This window comes from Lagenorhynchus albirostris, chromosome 2 (assembly GCF_949774975.1).
Source record: "Lagenorhynchus albirostris chromosome 2, mLagAlb1.1, whole genome shotgun sequence".
Lineage (NCBI taxonomy): Eukaryota > Metazoa > Chordata > Mammalia > Artiodactyla > Delphinidae > Lagenorhynchus > Lagenorhynchus albirostris.
In genome coordinates, this window is record NC_083096.1 from 72053386 (window position 1) to 72072934 (window position 19549).

The 19549-nt window shown below is 54.0% G+C and overlaps 1 protein-coding gene across 2 annotated transcripts in view; it reads right to left on the reverse strand.

Annotated features, from left to right (window-relative positions):
* KIRREL1 (kirre like nephrin family adhesion molecule 1) overlaps positions 1-19549 on the reverse strand; it is a 101378-nt gene that overhangs the window by 18744 nt on the left and 63085 nt on the right. For both annotated transcript variants that reach the window (XM_060135683.1, XM_060135673.1), the window contains exons 2-3: positions 3255-3404; positions 1290-1439 (exon numbers count right to left, since the gene is read on the reverse strand). In XM_060135683.1, coding sequence (XP_059991666.1) covers positions 1290-1439; positions 3255-3404 — 300 coding nt within the window. The remainder of the gene's footprint in view (positions 1-1289; positions 1440-3254; positions 3405-19549) is intronic.

Below are 19549 nucleotides of genomic sequence, written 5' to 3' on the forward strand. Positions count from 1 at the left end.
GAAAAAGCTGGCAGCCCATGTTACCGATGAGAAACTTGTCCAGAGGTTATGACCTCTTCCGGGTCATGGTGCCAAAATGGACCAGGTCTCCTGACTCCCATTCCAGGCCTCTTCCCACCACACTCAGATGACTTGTCATGTTCTCACCTTTCTCCCCCAGGTAAGAACATTCCTTGTGTCCACACTCACTCATCTCAGCTCCCCCCTCCTCTCCTTCCATCCCTCCTGGGGGCGTCCCCCACTTCAATGATTTCAGGGTTGGGGAGAGAAAATAGAGGGAGCAGGACAGATCAAGTGGAGGCAGGAAAAAAGAAAGGGACAGAGTGGATGACAAAGAGGAAGAAAGAGGGTCACAGGCAGACAGAGCCAGGCCGGAGACAAGCAGAGCAGAGGCAGAGGCCCAGCCCGAGCACCAGAGCTTGAGGGAGACAGAAAGACTGATGGAGCTGGAGGTACCGCCAGGGAGGGGAAGGCACGGAACAGAGGAGGCGAAGGCGTGTCAGAGCTGGCCTCGTTCAGTACTGCGTGCAGGAGAGAATCCCCTCATTATGCAAATGGCCCTGGGTGTTGCCATAGAGGGACATCTGTTCTGTATCCTGTGGGCAGCAGCCGGGGGGCGGGGGGCTCGGCTTCCGAGACAAGCCTTCCTCCAGCAGCTCCTGCAGACTCAGCCAGGACCCCTGCCCGCCCCGTCCCCGCACCCCGCCCTCAGCCCTCAAAGCCCCGTCCTGCTTCCCTGCTCCCTGAGGAGGGCTCTAGGTGAAGCAGAGAAGAAGGGGTGTGTGCTGAGCGGGGAAAGGAGGGAGCGAAGGGGCTGAGTTCAAGGAAAAGGAGCCGAGGGGGTAGTTTCTGGGGCTCCGAGGCAGCTGAGAGGGAGAGGAAGGGAGAAGCTTCCAACAAGCCCATCTGCCAGGAGAGGCCCGGTCCCCATGGTCAACATGCCCCCACTCTGGTGGGGAGAGCTTTGTATCCAGAAGGCTGAGCCCCATCCCTGCGTGGCCTGGGCACAGGCAGGGGCGGGGAGGATGCCAGAGCTCACACAGTCCACGTGTCCAGCAGTGGGTGCCCACATGCCCATTTTTTCCTCTTCTATCTGAACTTGGCTTTGGAAGAAGTTTAAAGGATTTGGGGAGGGAAAGCTAGGGAGACAGTGGGGGCAGACATGAGGCCAGGAATAGAGAGGGAGAAGCTGGGAAATAAAAGAGGAAATTGGAGAAGGGGGGACAGCCAGGATGCCAAGAGACAGAGACAGGAGGCTGGGGGCCCTGCAGGATGTCGGGGGTTATTACTGAGCACGGTGAGTTTCGCTCGCCGGGAGCGCAGGGCGGCCTCCGTGGCCTGGCACTCGTAAGAGGCGTCGTCAGAGAGCTCGGCATCTGTGATCTCCAGGTTGTACTGCCCGGCGTCTGCAGAGCCCACGACCCGGTACCGTGGCCAGGCTGCAGGAACAGAATGGGCGAGCCCAGGTGAGCCCAGCCCTAACCTGGGGATCGACCTGGACCACCCTGCCCCACAAGGGTGCCTCCTCTCCCCACGTCAGGGTCTGCATCCCATTCCAGGGCCAGCACTCCTCCCTCCACCCTCTCCTGGGACCCCCCCCAGGGGCCCTTGACGAGGAAGAGGTCCCCATGCAGACACTGTGACGTCACAACCTCCTACAGTGAGGATGGGAGCCACAAAGCAGAAGGAGTGATGGGGGAGAGCAGAAGGGGGAGATGAGCAGAAGCAGATGAAATCTCCGAAGCTGTTTGCAGACAAATGTCTCTCATAATAATAGGAAAGAGAGAGGGGAAAAAAAAAAAAAAAGGCAGACAGCAGGGAGAAAAGGAGAGAAAGAGGGGAGGGTGTGTGGGCGTTAAGAAATATAGGCCATCGCAGCTCAGACATGAGCTCACCAGGGCCAGAGGGAAGCCCAAGGCAGGCCAAGGTCTCACCATCACTCACCTAGGGAGGGATGCACGAGGCAGGGTCCTGCCAGCTCCCTGAAGGAGCCCCGAAACCAGGAGTCCCGTCCCCTGCAGAAGCCACGCCTCTGGCCTCTGCAATCCAGTCTTCCTCGCCCTCCGTCCTCCAGGCTCTTGCCCACCCCCTCACACTCTGTCCTCCTCTCTCGTGGTCCCCACCATCAGCTCCCTCCCACCATCTCCCTCTGTCCAGAGGCTATCGATTCTTTTCACTCCAGATCTATTGATCTCTCTCTCTCTCCCTGTTTCTTTCTCTTTCTGTCATCAATAGATCCGCCAGCCCCATCTCCTTCCTTCATACAGATGGCTCTATACAGACAAATTTCCCCTACCTGGTCTAATACACGGAACCCACAGCAAATAGTCTCAAGCCCTGGACGACAACAAGAATAAAAATACACCATCCCTCCCTACTTTCACCATTACACCGCTTTACAGTGGGCAATGTGTTTTCACAAAGCATATTCTCTCATTGGGTTCAAAACTCGCAAACGCATTTATAAGGCAGGCAGACCCACGGCTATTATGCCTGTTTGACCCAGTAGTAAACTAAGGCCCAGAGAGGGGAAGTGGCTTTCCTAAGGTCACCCAGCTGGAAGGAGGCAGAGGCAGGTCTTGACTCCCCATCCACTCCGCCAGGCGGCCTTTCCAAAAGTATCTTTACTTGTTTTGGAATATAGGAGGGTTTCCCCACCCCAGCACATTATGTTTGTTTCCGCAGGGGCTCCATAGTGCTTCATAAAGGCTTGATGAATGAATAAATACAGTGCTCAGGCTGATAGTAAAATGAATTTGTGACCACTGAGAGGACACTGCCTGGGCATGGGGCAGGAGAGAGGCTGGAGCAAAGCCAGCCTGGCATGGAACATAGGACATAGAAGTTACTGTGTCCTCCCCCTGCAAGAGCAGGGGGGCTCTGGAGTCTCCCAGCACCTCCTGCCTCACCTGGCTGCCTGCAGCTCCCCTTGTGGTGTCTGTCTGTCTGAAGCTTTCTTATGTAAAGGTCTCTTGGTTTCTCTTGATCTCTCAGGCTTCCCGTTGGCCTTTCACGAGCCAGTCCACAGCCAGGAGGAAAGGCAGAGTTGTGGGTTTTGGAAAGCAGTGGAGACAGAGCTCGAGAGGAGAGGGAGGGAGACTGACTCACACAGAAATGGGAGAGGGGAGGCTAGAGCACAGAGAAGAAATGTGGTGAGGAACGAAGGGATGTTGGGTCCAGGAGTCTCTGTTGGTGGGGGAGGGACGAAAAGATGGGGTAGTCTGGACGCTTGGCTGGCTGCATGGCCCACTCACCTTTGAGGCCCTGGCCCATGCCCAGCGCCAGCCCATCCTTGGTCCATTGCACGATCCCCGAGTAGTTGAGCAGCACGCAGGGGAGCACGGCCCGCTGTCCAGCCACCACAGTCTGGTCGGCTGGCTCCTGGCTGAAGCGGGTCTGGGTCCCTGGCAAGGCCAAAGAGGTACTGGGTGAGGAGATGAGTGAGGACAGAGGGCTCCACTAAGAGGCCGAGCCTCCCAGGCTTCCACTCCCACCCTGCACCGGGCCCGAGAGAGACAGCTGAAGGCTGGGAAGGTGGACCCTCCAGCCCCCGTCCCACTTCAGCCTTAACCCCTTCCCTCCAAGATGCCGTGTGCTCGCCCTGGATTGCTTCCTCCCTCCGTGGCCCATGGGAATGGGTTTCAGGAGCTGAAGTACTCAGCAAGCAGAGAAAGTGGTGCAGTGTTACGGAAAGGCCTTAGAGACCAGGCTAGTCCAACCCTCTCATTTTACAGACGAGGACACTGAGGCCCAGAGAGGACACTCACTTTCCCAAGGACGCCCAGTGAGTTAAGGACAGAGCAGGGATAACTCCTGAGCCTCGCTCCCCTGCCCCCAGCCCCCTGTCAATGGGTGGCACCTTCATAACACATGCTGTGGTGATGCCACGGTCCCCCACGATTCCTGAGACATGAATATACCACCGTACCCCTACTTGGACTTGTGTACCTGGCCAACGTGAGGTCGCGCATGTGTGTACAACTATGCCAGGTACAATTCCCCCTTGAACACATCAGGTACATAAAGGCAGGTTCTACGGGACAGGCACGTCCACATGTACGCGTATAAGCTTCCTGGATGACGGTGAATCCTAAACAAAGTAGCTCTGAACCCACTTCTTGCACACTTTCCCCATTCCGTGTGTTCATCCCTTGCTCCCAAGCTCCGAGGGCATGAGTGCATACACACGGATACACCTGCACACGCCCAGCCTCCCGCCCCGTGGGAGCTGACAGGCCATGTGACTTTGTTCCGCTCTCCCTCTGGCTGCGGGAGCTACACATGGCTGCCCACTGGCAGCTCGGCCGGGAGCATTTGATTAGAGAACTGCAGAGTAATTGCCTTTAATTGTGGAGCCTAAATGGAGCAGGGAATTGGATCGCGGGTTTCTTCTCCCCCCACTGCTCCCACCCACCCACTCCAGCCAACGCTGGTCAGCCCGGTGGTGGGGCAGTCCTGGCACCATGCTGTGACCATCAGCTTCCCGCGCTGGGCCCCAGGAAATGGAGGGGCTGAGGGACAGCACAGGGACAGGTCTGGGGCTTCCCATGCACGTCCCCAATCTGTCACACACTGTAACCCAAATCAGTTTTGCCCGGAACTCTGGGGACTCCTCCCCCTTCTTTCCCTCCCCAGCTCCCAAGTCTTTGTAGAGACCACAGTCCCCAGATCCAACTCTTCCCAAACCCAGCTTTGCAAAATCTGTCTGATCCTCCATCACTCCCGTGTGTAAGCAAACAGAACTGTCCCCCCGCCATGCCAAGACCTCCCTCTAAGACACCAAAATCAGGACCCTCGTCTTCTCATCGCCTCCCTTCTTCTTTTTCCTCCTCCAGCTCCATCTCTCCCCTTCTTTCCAAACCTGCCTCACATTCCCTTCACCCAGGAAGTCCTCCTAGGTTGATCTTTACCTCCAGCTTGTCCCATCTTTCAGCCCTGCTGTCACAGTTCTATCCATGGCATTTCCTGTCTCACGCTATCAGTCTATGCCCACGCTTTTGTTTGCCATGGGGTAGAGGGCAGCTGGTGGGTGACGGTGTTTGCCCTATCTGTTTCACTAGAATGGGAACCTCTCCTCAAGGCCAAGGGCCATGCTGGCTTTTCACTCTGAACCTCCCTGGACATTCGACAACGGGATTCGTAGTTGCACATAAAGAGGACTGAGAGAGGGGGCGCAGATAGGAGTGGACTGATGTCAGCATATGATTTAATACAAAGAGGCAGCCTCTCTTGGTTAAGTGTGCAAATCCAGCTCTTTGGGTTTGCAGGAGGTCAAGAAGTTAGAAACAGCAGCTCCCCAACTCTGCTGACCTGACGGCCCATCCATGTCTTCTAAAGGAAAGGAAAAGGCTCACCCGTATTTCCTGGGATTAGGGTGGCAGGAGCTGAGATCCTGGGGGAGGGGTGGGTCAGGTGAGTAAGCCGGCATTACTAATTCAGGCATTGCCCTCATTATTATTCAAATTTATTCATACCATTGCGCATTTCTCTAGTGCAGCTACAGGCTGCAAACTCTCCACACTCACGTTTCTCCTTCCCACAGCCCCCGGAGCCCAAGTCAAGGGCTTGCGAGTAGAGTGGCCTGTGAGCCCTGGCTCAGAGATGGAATTTATATTCACAGCTTTTCTGCGTGGGGCCTGGTCACCCTGGTGTCCTGTTGAAGTCTCCCGAGGACAGTGAGAAGCTGGTTCCATCCACTGGGAGCGAGGAGGCAGCTCATCCCGCAGCAGGATGGAGTCAGAGTCAGCGATGGGCATCTTGCCGGAGGAGTGGTGTGACCTTGGGCTGTCACTGTCCCATCCCAGCCTCCTCCGTGTGCTCGCCTGTACCTGTGACAAGTCTAGACTAAGTATTGCAAACTCCCTTTTGAGAGCAGAGGTTTAGGAAACAGACTTAGGTTTGCATAGTGCCTCTGCCACTTCCTACCAGTATGACCATGGCCGAGTTACTCTCTAAGCCTCTTTCTCCTTACTGGTAAACTGGGGGATGATGACGCTTACCTGGACTGCTGAAGAGTTAAATGGGATGAGCTGAATGACATGCCTGGTACATTCCCTTGCCTGTGCCCACTGAATGGTAGCTATGACCCTATTTATCCTGGGCAGTTAGATAATCAGAGGGACCGGTGGAAACATGAGCAATGACATGACAAAGAAGGCATCTGTCGTCCTGAGGATTTTGAAATAGGTGCCTCTTGGCATAGGCCTGGTTGAAGCAATTTGGAGAGGGGGAATGGAAGCAATAACCCAGAAGAGAGTCCAGAGAGGAGGGGAAACAAGGGGTCTCAGGAATTGAACTTGATGGAAAGGCCGGGTAGATCCTGAGCCTGCAAAAGTGGCAAGCAATGTTGTTGGCCCCAAAACAGCCCCTGCAGCCAAGACAGTATCCGAGAGAGAGGCCAGATGCCCACGGGTTGTCCTGACCTGGATCAAGATTAAGAGGAAGCCCCAAGCCTGCCATGGCCAAGTCCCACTCTCCCTACTTTGCCCACTCCAGTCTTTTCTCCTTGTCTCCAGGTCCCTACACAGGCCTTTCCTGGACAGAACACTGCTCCCTCCCTTTTCCTTGGGATTCAAATAGTCACCTCCTCTGTGAAGTCCTCCTTGCTTGCCTGCATGCCCTCAGAGCTCTCTGTACTCACTTCCCACCTCTACTATAGTAGGTCCACGCTGCATTGCCCACCCCTGCCCAGCCCAGGGGAAACTCCTTGCGTCTGGACTGTGTCACTCAGAGCACCAGTCCCATCACCCAGCACAGGGCCTGGCTGCCAGGCCCACAGCAGGTGTTGCGAATATGTCTGTGGATTGATGGAGTGAGAGTGAGCAAATGCTTCAGTGAACAGTCCTGCCTGCGCAACCCCATCGAGGGAAGGAGGCAAAACACCCCGTTCCCCCCAGGTCAGGCTCACAGACCGCGGTAAAGGCAGACAGGGCAGGAGAGTGGAGGGGCGGGAAAGGGCTCTCCCTGCTGGCGGGGGAGGAACGGTGCTGGGGGCAGTCCTGGGAGGCTCCCTGAAGGAGGGAGTGTGGAGCAGAGCTGGGACATGTAGGGGGGAAACAGAACTCTGGAAGTTTCTGGTGCAATGATGGGTATGGGTGAAGAGGGGATACGGGGATTGCTGAGAAAAAGAACCTAGAAAGTGAGCCATGAGTGCAGGCATCAGACAGGCACAACAGGAAGGGCAGAGGTGGCGTTACCAATGCAAAGGGTACATGTCAAGAAGGCACCAGGAACCATCATCAGTGATCTCACAAGAACACACACAAATCAGAGAACACACACATGCCCCAGAGGTCCCGGCGGCCTGGGCCTTCCACCGGCCTTGACGTCTGCGACACCTGTGAGACGGAGCAGAGTCTGCATTGGAACTGGGGGGTAGGGGTGGTGGTGAAATATCAGCCCCATCCCTGTGCCCACACCCTACTTCCAGGAAATAAAACCAGGGCAAACCAAAATGCAGGGGACTGGCTGGATGTGGGATGGGACACGGGAAGAGCCTGAACACAAACAGAATGGTGACAAAAGACCAGCCTCCAAAGCAGCAGCGGCAGCACTGAATCAGCAGCCTTGCCTCCCTGGCAGCTCCAGTCTGGGGCGAGTGCAAATCCGCGTGTGTGTTTTTAAGTGAATTCCCGCCTGCTTTCATCCTGCTGCCTCCCTGTCTTCAGACACCATCACAGATGTTAGTGAGCTCTCAAGCAGCCACTGTGAAGGCAGACAGAGAAGAAGTGTGCTGTACACAGCCGCATGGAGACTCACACACTTACAGACTGATGGGGAGGCTGGCAGAGGCGCCAATGACACCGGGAAGCGGAGACAAAGACAGACCACGCAGAGGGAGAGTGAAAGAGAGAAAGGAGACTGGAGGAGAAGCAGGAAGGGAAGAGGAGATCTCAGAAAGAGGCCAGGAAAGAAAAAGACACAGGCCCAGGGCAGAGAAACAGAGAGAAAAGCACTGGGAAAGGCCCGGTGATACAAAGACGCCCAGGCGCCACAGAGACCCAGGCCAAGGCAGGAAGGTGATGGTGAATGTGGCCACAGGGGGCCAGGACCTCATCTCCAGCTCGGTTCCGTCCTTCAGATGTGTTGCCAGAAGGCTGGGGGGTCTCAGACTCCAGATGGGTGCCATGGGGTGGGGCCTCTGGGCTCCTCCCCTATTTCCCACCAGCTTCCCCCCAGCCCTCCTTCCTTCTAGGTTAACCCTGGCCCTCACCATCCCACCCCAAAACACAAAGCTCCTCTGGCCTCCACCTTGGAATGGTTCCCTCCCCTCTTCTTATTCCGCATTGTTTGGGCTTCTGGTTATAGCACTGATCACAGCCTGCCTTGGATTAAAAGTTACTCATGTGTGTGCGTTTCTGTCTTTCCCAGTCTCCTGGGAGCCCCTGGAGAACAGAGTTGCTTGGATTTACCTTTCTTGTCCCTTCAGTCCCAGCAATGTTCCTTAATAATGCTAAGTCCCAATTAGAAGATGCTGACTATGTACTGGGCACCAGTGCAGATGTCTTAGAGACACCGTTTCCATCATTATAATCCAGGGCACAGTGGTGGTTATGGTCTCCATGTTACAGTGAAGGGAAATAAGACTCAGACAGGAAGTGGCAGAGATAGTGCTCTAGGCACTGTGCTGTGCTGTAGGAATATCCAAGAAGTATTTCCTAAATACACTGGACCCATGGCCTCCACCCCAGAGAACTTCTGGTGCCCCCAAGGTCTGCGCCCATCTGCTACTTCTGATCTCCACTCTATACTCAGACTTGCATCTTCACTGTGTTTACCTCCTGGGAGGGCGCTGCTCCCTCCTGAGATCTGGGGCCGGCCTGTACCCTACAGCCACGCAGGACTTGCCCCACACGCTGCAGCCAACCATCGGAGAAGGCTTGATGTAAATATTCCTACATGAAGGGAGAGTGGTTCCAAAGGCTGGCAGGACCATCAGTGGCACCTAAAGAGGTTTTCAGTCAATCGCAAATGTCACCCTTTGAGCCGCCAACGCCCACCAGTAGAAGTGGTAGCAATAATATAGCCTCTGCTTGTGAAGCGCCGGACATTGTGCCAAGTACCTCACGAAGACTAGTTCACTTAATGTACACAACAACATGATGAGGTAGGTACCATTAGTATCCCTAATAAGGACCTAAGGTTCAGAGAGATAAGCAGGTTCCTCCCAGGCACACAGCTGGTAAGTGTCGGGGCCTGTAAGCAAGGCGACGGGCCGGAACACCCGGCTCCCCTGGAATGCCATCTCGCCAGCGTGGCTACTTCTGCCTTCCACCTCTCACCACCCCCTGGGCCTCTTAGCTCAGACTCTGGCCATTGTGCAAACTGGGGCCTCTCTGTCTCCCCTCGACACTGTCCTCTCACTAGGACAGCCTCTCCTCGTCTCTCAGCATCACCCCCCTCTCCTTCCCAACGCTGATCTTCCTGGGGTGACACTGCCTTCCAGCTCTGCTTGCTCTCCTACTCCCTGCTCCATCCTCAGCACAGCACAGGTGAGGCCACCTATCCCCATCTCTGTGTGTGAACACATCTCCTGTTCCTGCTGGGCCTATCCCCGGGGTTGGGGACTAGGTTCCCACAAAGGCCTGATGAGGACAGAGAGGTTGAATCCCATTTTTGACTGAGAACTAGGAATTGACCTCTACATCTATCGTAGAGAGGCTGGGAATGCTTACAGATTCTCAGACACAGCTGTGGAGTTCTTGTGGACACATATGTACCACAGCACATAAGCACACGTTCACTGGTGCGCGTGTACGCGCGCGCACACACACACACACACACACACACACACACACACACACAGTCTTTTGCATCTTTGCATTCAAGTACAAGTTTCTGCACCCATGTCTTGGCACATGTACCTTGATGGTCGTGTTCCCGGAGCCTTGCCTGCTATGCCAGCTGGGAACAAGAGAGGGAGTGGAGGCAAACACAGGAGACGCCAAGGAAGCCAGGCTGCAGGAGACAGGGATGGTGGAGGCCGAGCCCTGTCTCCCCGGATTTATCAAATGAGAAGTAATGAACCCCCTGGGCCGGAGCAGTCCCCATGCTCTCCACTCCAGATCGGTGCGAAGACTTTGATTCGCACCGACAGCTTTCAGATGGAACTAAATCTCTCCACACTCTACTGTTCCTTCTTCCACTCTCCCTCCCTCTCTCTGCCCTCACATCTTCGCTCTCCCACCCTCCCCCAAGAGCTTCTCCCCCACTACCCCAGCCATCCCCTTCCTGCTCTATGAAAAATACAACAGCCAGAGAGGGCCCCTCCTATCCATTGGATTCTCTCACGGAGAAAAGAGGATTGCAATTCTCTGGGCTGGGCCAGCAAAGGGGAAAGGAGAGGAGGAAGGGAGATTTGCACTTTTGATAGAGGAGGCAGGGGAGAAGGGAGGAAGGGAGATTGGGGTGGGGTTGGGGGGGAGGAACGAACTGGCTGGGGCGGGCAGAATGAGGATGAGGACAGGAGAGAAAGGCAGAGACCCCGGCTGCCCACAGCAGAGACATAGAGGCAGAGAGAGAAGCAGGTTCAGAGCCCTTAGACCAGAAGCTGCCAGAAGGGAAGTACCACGCCTGCCCAGCCGACTGGTCATGAGGGGTGTGGGTCTGCTGACTCTGCCTTATACAGAGCCCAGCCCAGAATCCAAAAGTGTCCAAATGCGATGTGACCTAGAGACTATAAGCCCCTCCTCTGAGAGGTCAGGGGTCAGGGGTCAGAAAGCTGCACTGACTTGCTCCCAGCAGATAAGCTCAGGCTTGGCTGTGAGTAGAGGTCTGTGATATGGACATCAGATGAACACCCCAGAGACAAGTTCCTCAACATTCAAGGACTATTACGGCCCCCACTCTGCTGCCCACCAGCATTTACCACACCAAAGTATCTTACAGTGTGAAGTGAAAAAGACACAGTGGGCAGCAGGGGCCTCAGAAGCGGACCCCTCGGCTCCACTGGCCCACCTACCTTCACCCCCTTCCCACTTTTGGTCCTTTCTCATCCCAGGAGACCAAAGCCATAGGCAGGAGAAGCAGTCTCTCCTCCCTCCCCACAAACTGCTTGGCCAAGCCACCCCGATGTCTATCTCCAAGGCTGGGGTATGGTAGGGACAGCTGAAGGGGAACCTTTCCAGGGACCAGATGGGCTTTTACAAGTGGCCACAATCTGGCCTGGTTTCCTCGCATTGAACAGACCAGAGAGGCTGGCTGCAGAGGCTGGCCGTGGGGCTCTGGTATTCATAGTGACGGGGCACAGGAGTTCAGTGGTCTGCGCCAGTGCGTTACTCACCGAAAGAGGCAAGAACAGAACCCTGAAAGAGGCCAGGGGAACTGGCCCAGCACCACCTGGCAGCAGAGACAAGAGCACTCTGGGCCGGAAGTCAGGAGGCGTGGGCTTATCTGGTCCCGGCTCTGGCCCACCCAGCTGCGTGACTGTGGCGGGGCATCACTTCACTTCTCTGGGTCTCAGCTTCCTTAAACCGTAATGAGAGGGGGCTGAAGTACTAGGCACGGAAGGACCTTTCTGGCTCTGATGTTCTCACATTCTACTGCATCTCCTGCTTTCCTGGGGCCTCAGCCAGACCTTGCTGACACTCCCAAGAACTCAGCCCCGTACCGCAGACAGTGCGAGAGCTGGTGTACCTGGGGCCATCCTGGCATTTCCTTCCAGCAGGAGTGTAGAGGGAGGGCTGCAGGTTTATGACACTAAGACAGGAGCTGAGAGAACCCACAGGATGCATCCAGCAGCGGAAAGAAAGGCCATTCTTTGATTTCCTCTGTAAGGAACTCCCCATCAGAGTTCCTTGCATCCCCTTCCACTAGGTTCATGGTGGAAAAAAAGAGGATAGAGGGCAGGCAATCCTGAGTCTCCAAAGTGACCTGCCAGCCCAGACCCACTCACAAGGACGCTGAGCTCCTGGACTAAAAAAGACAGGCAGGTGCAGCTGGAAACGCTCCCTCCACCCTGCCCCATTTGGGCCTCCAGCCCCCTCTGCGCTGCCAGCCGGAGGCACCGGGGCCAGACCTGATCTGACAACTTTATGCAAATGTGCCCTGGCAGGGGACCCTGAGAGTGTTTTATGGGAAGGACGATGGCATTGTGAGACCAAGTGGGGTTGGCTGGAGCAGGTATGACAGGCAGGAGGAGAAAGGGGGGTGGCAGGGATGGTGGACAGTTCTGCTGAAAAACTGAATTTCCATCTGGCTTCAATGGGCAAGGGAAGGGCAGTGCGGGGAGAGGAGGCAGGTGGCCGGCAAGGACTTAGTTCAGATAAGAGACAGAGGATAAGAGGAAAGACAGCAAAAGATGAAGAGACAGAGGGAAGGAGAAGAGAGAGCAGGACAGTCACAAAGACAGAGAAGGCTGAAGGAGACAGAGCAAGGCCCCAGAGGGCTAGGGTCGGGAGGCAGGAAAGGAAGGAGACCAAATGGAGGAGGGGTCCAAATGCCTGGCTCTCCAGCAGTCCTCAAGTCCTAAAAGGCAGGACGCTGAAAGAGATGGCCCAACGTGCAAAGACAAAATGAGAATAGAGAAAAGGGTGGGGAGAGGGAGTCAGACAGAAAAAAAGAGAGCAAAGCAGACGATGAGAAAGCTGGTGGCAGGAAGAGTGACAAAGAGGCTGTCAAAGAGTGCTTTTTTTTTTTTTTTTTGCAATACGCGGGCCTCTCACTGTTGTGGCCTCTCCCGTTGCGGAGCACAGGCTCCGGACGCGCAGGCTCAGCGACCATGGCTCACGGGCCTAGCCGCTCCGCGGCATGTAGGATCTTCCCGGACCGGGGCACGAACCCGTGTCCCCTGCATCGGCAGGCGGACTCTCAACCACTGCGCCACCAGGGAAGCCCGCTGTAAAAGATTGCTTTAAGGGAAGGAGGGAAGGAAGAAAGGAAGGAAGGAAGGAAGGAAGGAAGGAAGGAAGGAAGGGCTGAAGTGACACTGGTATAAAAGGGACAGAGGGGGGGGATGGGGGTGGGGAGGAAGGAACAGCAAGAAAGAAGCTATGGAGAAGGCAGGGACGATGGATACAAATGGGGAGTGAGAGTCAGGAAAAGAAGTACTGGGACCATCTGGGAGCGGAAAGCGAGGATGAAGATAAGGACACAGGAGGAGGAGGAAAGAAATCGGAGAAGGGCAGGGGGCAGCACAGCTTTGGGGGCTGTGCAGGCGGGTGGGCGGGGAGATCTGGGGTGGATCATCTCCCTAGGGCCTCATCGGAAGGTCTTGAGCATTTAGGTCAAAGGAAAGGAGTGAAATCCTTGAGAAATGGAAGGGATTTTTGAAAGGATTAGCCAAGGCTGGGGAGGAGGAGAGGATGAGGTGGGCTGTATCTGAGGTAATTCCTAAGGCAGCCGAGGGCAAGGCCCTGGTGTCTCCCCACAAATGAAGTGGGGCCCAGGTAGCTGCTGCCCCTCGTCTCCTTCCCACAGGCGCCCCCGGGCGGCTAGTGCATCCTCGGCCCAGGCAGCAGTGTGCCCACCAGGAAGGTGACCAATGTGCCACTCCTCAGCCCCCCGCCACCCTGCCTTTCCCCAGGCAAACAAAAAGTTCATCCTGGGGTCTGACCACATTCCCCCTTCCTACAGTGCACCCCTCCCCTCTGGCTCCTCCTCAGGCAGATGGGCGCAGGCACCCTGCAAGTTCTGCTCTGAAAGCTCCCTCAGCTGGCTTTAACATTCTTAGTTACCATGCTATGAATATGGCTTCAGAGTACAATCTGAGAGTAGCGAGAACTGTACCCCTGAGAGCCCCCAGCAGGCCCAAAGCCCAGGAAGAAATGCAGGCTGGTCTCCAGACCCTGTCCATAGAGGTCTCCTGGCACTTTTAGGAACAGTCCGCAGAATAAAGAGCCTTAACTCTGAGAAATCCAGAAAGGTGTGGGCTGGGGCAGCAGAAAGGAGGGCATTCTCTCCTTTCCGCTGAAACCAAAAGAGCCGGCAGGAAATCCGGGTCTTCTGAGGCCTGACAGGAGCTCTGAGGAACACTCCTCCGTTTCAAAGTTTAATCAGCTTTGTTATATGTCTGCATCACCTCAGACCCCTGTTCACCTCAAAATTAAAGGGGAAAGAAAGGAAGGAAGGAAGCGAGGGAGGGAGGGAGGGAGGGAGGAAGGAAGGAAAGAAAGAAAGAGAAAAGGAAAGAAAAGAAAAGAAAAGAAGAGAAAGAAAGGAAGGAAGGAAGGAAGGAAGAAAGAAAGAAAGAAAGAAAGAAATAGCAGCAGATCAGATCCAGGTGTTAGATCTTAATCTCCTTCCAGAGTCAGGAACCCTTCATCACAGATGACTTTGCAGATTTCTCCAGGACTTCCAGATGGACCATCTGACTCTATGAGCCAGGTGAGCAACTAATTTGGGAAGGCACGGGGCTCTGATGAGTGCTCTCAACGTTGGCCCTGGCTCTGCACTAGTGCCTCTGAGAAAGTCTGCCTTGGCAGACATGCTCCACGACCCCAGGCCTCATCACTGAGCCCTCCTTACAAACCCCCAGAACAGACATTAATGGCTGTGACCCCTAGGGGAGCAGATTTTTTAATTCACATAAGAACTATCTCATAGCACCTGGCAGTGAGCTCCTGTCACTAAAAGTGTTGAAGATAAGGGTGGATGACCACCAGACAGCAATGTTCCAGAAGGCCCTGGGTGATACTGAAGATCCCTTTCAATTCTGGTGCTTTATGATTCTATTCACACACCTCATATATGTTCTTCTTACTTTGGACACACACCTAACAAATAATCAATTTATAACAGTTTGATCAAGGTGGACTGAAATGGTTTGCAGAACTAAAGTTTAAAGGAAGGAATTCTGAACAGAGCCATCTACAGGGAAAAGAACAGTTCAAAAAACTGTCTAGGCTGGCAGTCAAGGATATAAATAAGACTTTGGTCCCATGGCAATTAATCAGGAAACTTCAACGTTTCGTGTGGTTTGAGACCTGGAGTTTCCTCTGTGGCTATATACTGTATTTTATTCTGGCTTGTAAACTCCTTGAGGCAATAGATGTGATCTTAGCTGTGTGTCTCCCAAAGTGACTAGTACAGAAGTGCTTTGCACACAACAGGTGCTCAATAAATGTTTGTCATTTGATTCTCTGAATTAATGGATAAGGCACCTGCACTCAGAGAAAGTCAAGTCAATTCAACATTCATTCATTCATGTAACAAATATTTTTTGAGTGTCTACTACAAACCAGGCACTGTCCTGGGCTCTGGGATGTAAAGTGAATAAGACAGACCTGGTCCTGCCACCACCCAGCTTACAGTCTGGTGGACACACTCACATATCCGGGCAGTATGGCAGGATGAGAGTCCTGATGGAGTGATGTGGAGGAAAGGGCATTACATCAGTGGATAGACTGCATTTTTTTCACATGTCTGACTTCCACCCTGGTCTTCCCTTGGGCCGAGACCCCTATCTTGTTGGACTTTGTTAGCTCTCGGTCCTTTCTACATCATACAAGTTAAACACTGGACACCTTGCTTGGCACACAGTAGGTATCCGATAAATACACATTTACTGATTAGAACTGCCTTAAGCCTTGAAGACAAGAAGGATTTCAACAGCCAGAGAGCTGGGGGACAGGGCATTGGAGACAAAGGGAACTGCATGAACCAAGACACGGAGACATAAAAGACCAGCAAGCAGTTGGAAGTGGCTGGAATTCAGGCACATAAAGAAGTTAGAACCGAGGTCATACCTCTTTAAAAATTAAACACTTTCTCCTTCTGGGCATTCCTCAGTCTCTGCCCTCCAGAAACTTCTAGGCTGCTGACAAAGACTGGATATAGACATAGAAAGAGGTCCAGATTCAGAAGGACAAAAGTGGAAGTTGGGGCTGATCCAAGCTCCACAGAGCCACCACGTGTCCACCTGGTAAGGTTCGGGGATGGGCTTAGAAGAATCAGAAGGACTAAGGCGGCCATTTGGTGGTGTGAGGGTGTGTGTGTCCTTGTGTGCATTCCTGTGTCTAGTGAACTTGTGCGTGTGACTGCACATCTACATACAAGTGTTGGTACGTAGCCACCAAAAGCGAGAATGGGGCACTTTCTGCCTGTAACTAGGACATTCGAGGCTTTTCCAATTAATCTCCATTAAAAAGATTTCCCGCAAAGGCGCTTCTAGAGGCCCCAAGTTGGGGTCACCTGGATCAATCCTGCATAAAGTAGAAGCAGCTCCAACCGGTAGCTCCATCGATCCGTCTAACTCGGTTCATTCTACATGTGCAAGGGGCACGGAATGTTAATTTGCTGCACGGGGCTGAGGGAGCCTGGCAGTGGAGGCTCTGTAATTAACAGCCGGAGGGGCGAGGTCTCAGTATGGCAGCATTCAATCGGCAGCGGCCGGCATAGGGCAGGAAGCACCCAGAGGTAGGTCTTCAGGGCTAATGAACGCTGGTTTCACAGTTTGCTCCTCAACTTTCCTGTTCCACCTGACTCAGTTTGCTTGTCAGCCGAAACACAAATGCCCCAAGAACAGGGGAAGCACAGGGACACCAAAACCATTCATCTAACCACTGTTGGAAGTTTACAGGATATTGATGGCGGACATGGTGCTGATGACCAATTGGGAGTCCAGGGCAAGGGTCCATGGAGAGACCTTCTCTTCAAGGCCATGCAAACTGATGTCTGTTCCTAGGACCCCAAAGCATGTGAAAGCCAGGGCAGCTCTATGGTCTTATTTCCATGAATGAGGCAGGAATTTAGCAGAAAGGGGAGAGCACCCTACATGTATACATGCCAACCACCCAGTCATCTCCTAGCAGGTCTACACCTACAGCCATCCAGTGTCTGCTACACACCTACACCCATCCAGTGTCTGCTACGCAGGCTTCAAATCCCTCTCCTCCAGGCAGTCTTCCCAGAGGGGTTGTAAAGAAGGTATTGATTTTCTTCTCCCATCTCTTCCAAACCAGCCACTCTGGCCTGTGCCCGCATCAGCTTCTCCCACGTGCCCTTTTCAACTTTTCTACTACAAAATTTCTACAAAAATTTCACTGACCTGGGGACACCCAACCCTGCGCACTTGTCTCTTTGTACTGTGTTCTGTGTCAGCCTCAGGACGGCCCAGACACCAGAGGAGATGCCAGGAGCACATCACTGATGGAGGTATGGACATTCAGATATAGGAGAAACCTTGGAGAAAGCAGCCTGCCTCTCTGTATCTCTGATTCTTCCCTTCCCTTTCTGATCTCCCTGTGTTGCCCCCCAGGGAAATGGGGAGGTGAAAAGGGGAGTCCTCTCCTTCCCCCACTTCTGTTGTCCCTGGTCTCTGCAATAACCTAATGATTTCTCATTTAACTGCCCAGCCGTGGATGGGGAGAAGCTCCCTCTGATTGCTTGTGACACCAATCTCACAACAAATTTATCACCTCGTTTCCTGGACGAGCCAATATTCCTCCTCGATTATCTCCCTGTGAGGGGGACAGGGCGCCGTGCATTCCAACAAGCGGCTTATGCCTTCCCCGGGTATCAGAGTCAATCAAGCTCACAGCCCTGGGAAGGAAGGATGGAAGTGTGGGGTGGGAGAAGGTTCTCATGGGAGCACAGGAGGGCTCCAAGAGCAAGAAAAAGACAGGGAGGACAGTGGGGAACAGATAGAAGCCTCTGGAAACCCGGCCCTCATCAGGTTTATGTGCAGATTCTCTGAAATGGAAGCTGGTGATGGTAGTGGTGTGACCTTTGCTCAGATAATTCTGGAACTTCCTTCTCAAGCCACTCCTGAGATCCTGGCATTTCATCCAGCCACCCCCTAAATCTTGGCATGGGGCTAACGGAGAGAGGAGAGTGATGGCCCTGGAGTCCAGCTATTTCACCCTGGAATGAAACAAGGGAGGAAGAGCCACTTGCCTACCCCATGCCCCGACTCCAGCATTCCTCAGCCCCTTGCATCCCACGGAAATGACTTTTCCTAACAAAAATCACTTGCTCCTGGCTGGGCTGCCAGAAGGAGCAGGTGTCCTGTGAGGGAACGGCCCCACATGACTGATGAGGCAAGATGAAAAGAAATTTCTCCAGCCCAAGAGGCAGTGAGTTGGAGGGATGGGGCGGGAGGTTCTCTGAAGGGAATCAACAGAGAAGGAAGGGCAGAGTGAAATCAGAGCCACAGGGGACTGCTGACAGGACCCTGGAAAATGGATCAAAGGAGAAGGAGGGAGGGAGTCACGAGGAAATGTTGCTTAAGGGCAAGAAAGGAAACGAGAGGAGGCCAGAGAATCATGAGAACTCCACTGGAGACAGAGGGTCCCACATGTGTGAGCACAGAAGTGGGAGAGCCTGGGCCAGGTGGGCAGTGTACGGGGGAAGGAGGGTGGGGTGGGTGCCTATGTCAGGGAGATGGTGGAGGGGCGAGGGACAGAGACTCCCAGGACATGAGCCATGAGAGAGGACAGGAATATCAGCACCCCCCCCCCAGGAAGGCAGGATGCAGGACCCCCGCCAAGAAAGGCAGAAGGAGGAACAGAAGAGGAAAGGGTGGGGGGGCTTCCCTGGTGGCGCAGTGGTTGGGAGTCCGCCTGCCGATGCAGGGGACACGGGTTCGTGCCCCGGTCCGGAAAGATCCCACATGCCGCGGGGTGGCTGGGCCCGTGAGCCATGGCTGCTGAGCCTGCGCGTCCGGAGCCTGTGCTCCGCAACGGGAGAGGCCACAACAGTGAAAGGTCCGCGTACCGCAAAAAAAAAAGAGGAAAGGGGAAGGGGCTGATCACCAGGAGGGGTAGCAGATGGTTGCTGTCATTAAACGGATTCCAGTAAGTCCGGGATGTCTTAGACAGCAGGGACAGGCTTGGGTAAGCAGTGGGAGGGGGGAATTTAGGAGCAGAGCCTTGGAGGAAGGAACTGACACAGAAGCCACACATCAATCTGTATGATCACACAGCATGTAACCCTCAGTTCTTCTTCAACACTAGCGCCAAGAAGGAACCCCGAACCCAGCCACAACCCAACACTAATTCCGATCCAGACCTGTCCTAACAGTCATTCTAACCCCAAACCTCAACTAGAGCATGAGCTTTTTGAAGGCGACACATCTCCAATTTCCTCAGGGCTTGGTCAGCAGAAATGATCCACAGATGTTTATTGAATACGTGAACACAGAAACCAAACCTTAACCCTTGCCCTTAACAGTCACCCCTGTTTCCAGCCTGACCCCTACTGAGCACTGGTCAATCCCAAATCCCAGCTCTCACTATATCCCTATCCCAATCCTAAAGGCCACCATTCTTAACTACAATTTCACTTCATTAACTCTAATCTCCGTTTTTTCTGCCTCCACACCTCTGGATAGATGGTTCAAATTCATCTGGGCAAACAAAGGTAGAGACAGACGAAAGACATCAACTCAACCTGGAGGCCAAAACAAGGTGGGAACATCGCCCCTGAATTCTCAGGCTAATTCTGGATGCTTTCGGCTCTGGCCCAGCTGCCCAGAGCTTTCTGCCCCAGGGTCCGAGAAAGTGGGACGGAGCATGCCTATAAGGTTCGGGGCGAAAGGAACCTAATGCTTGAGACCCCAAGAAGAGTGATTGATTCAGATCTGAAGAGGCAAGAGTGAGCAGAGAGAAATGCG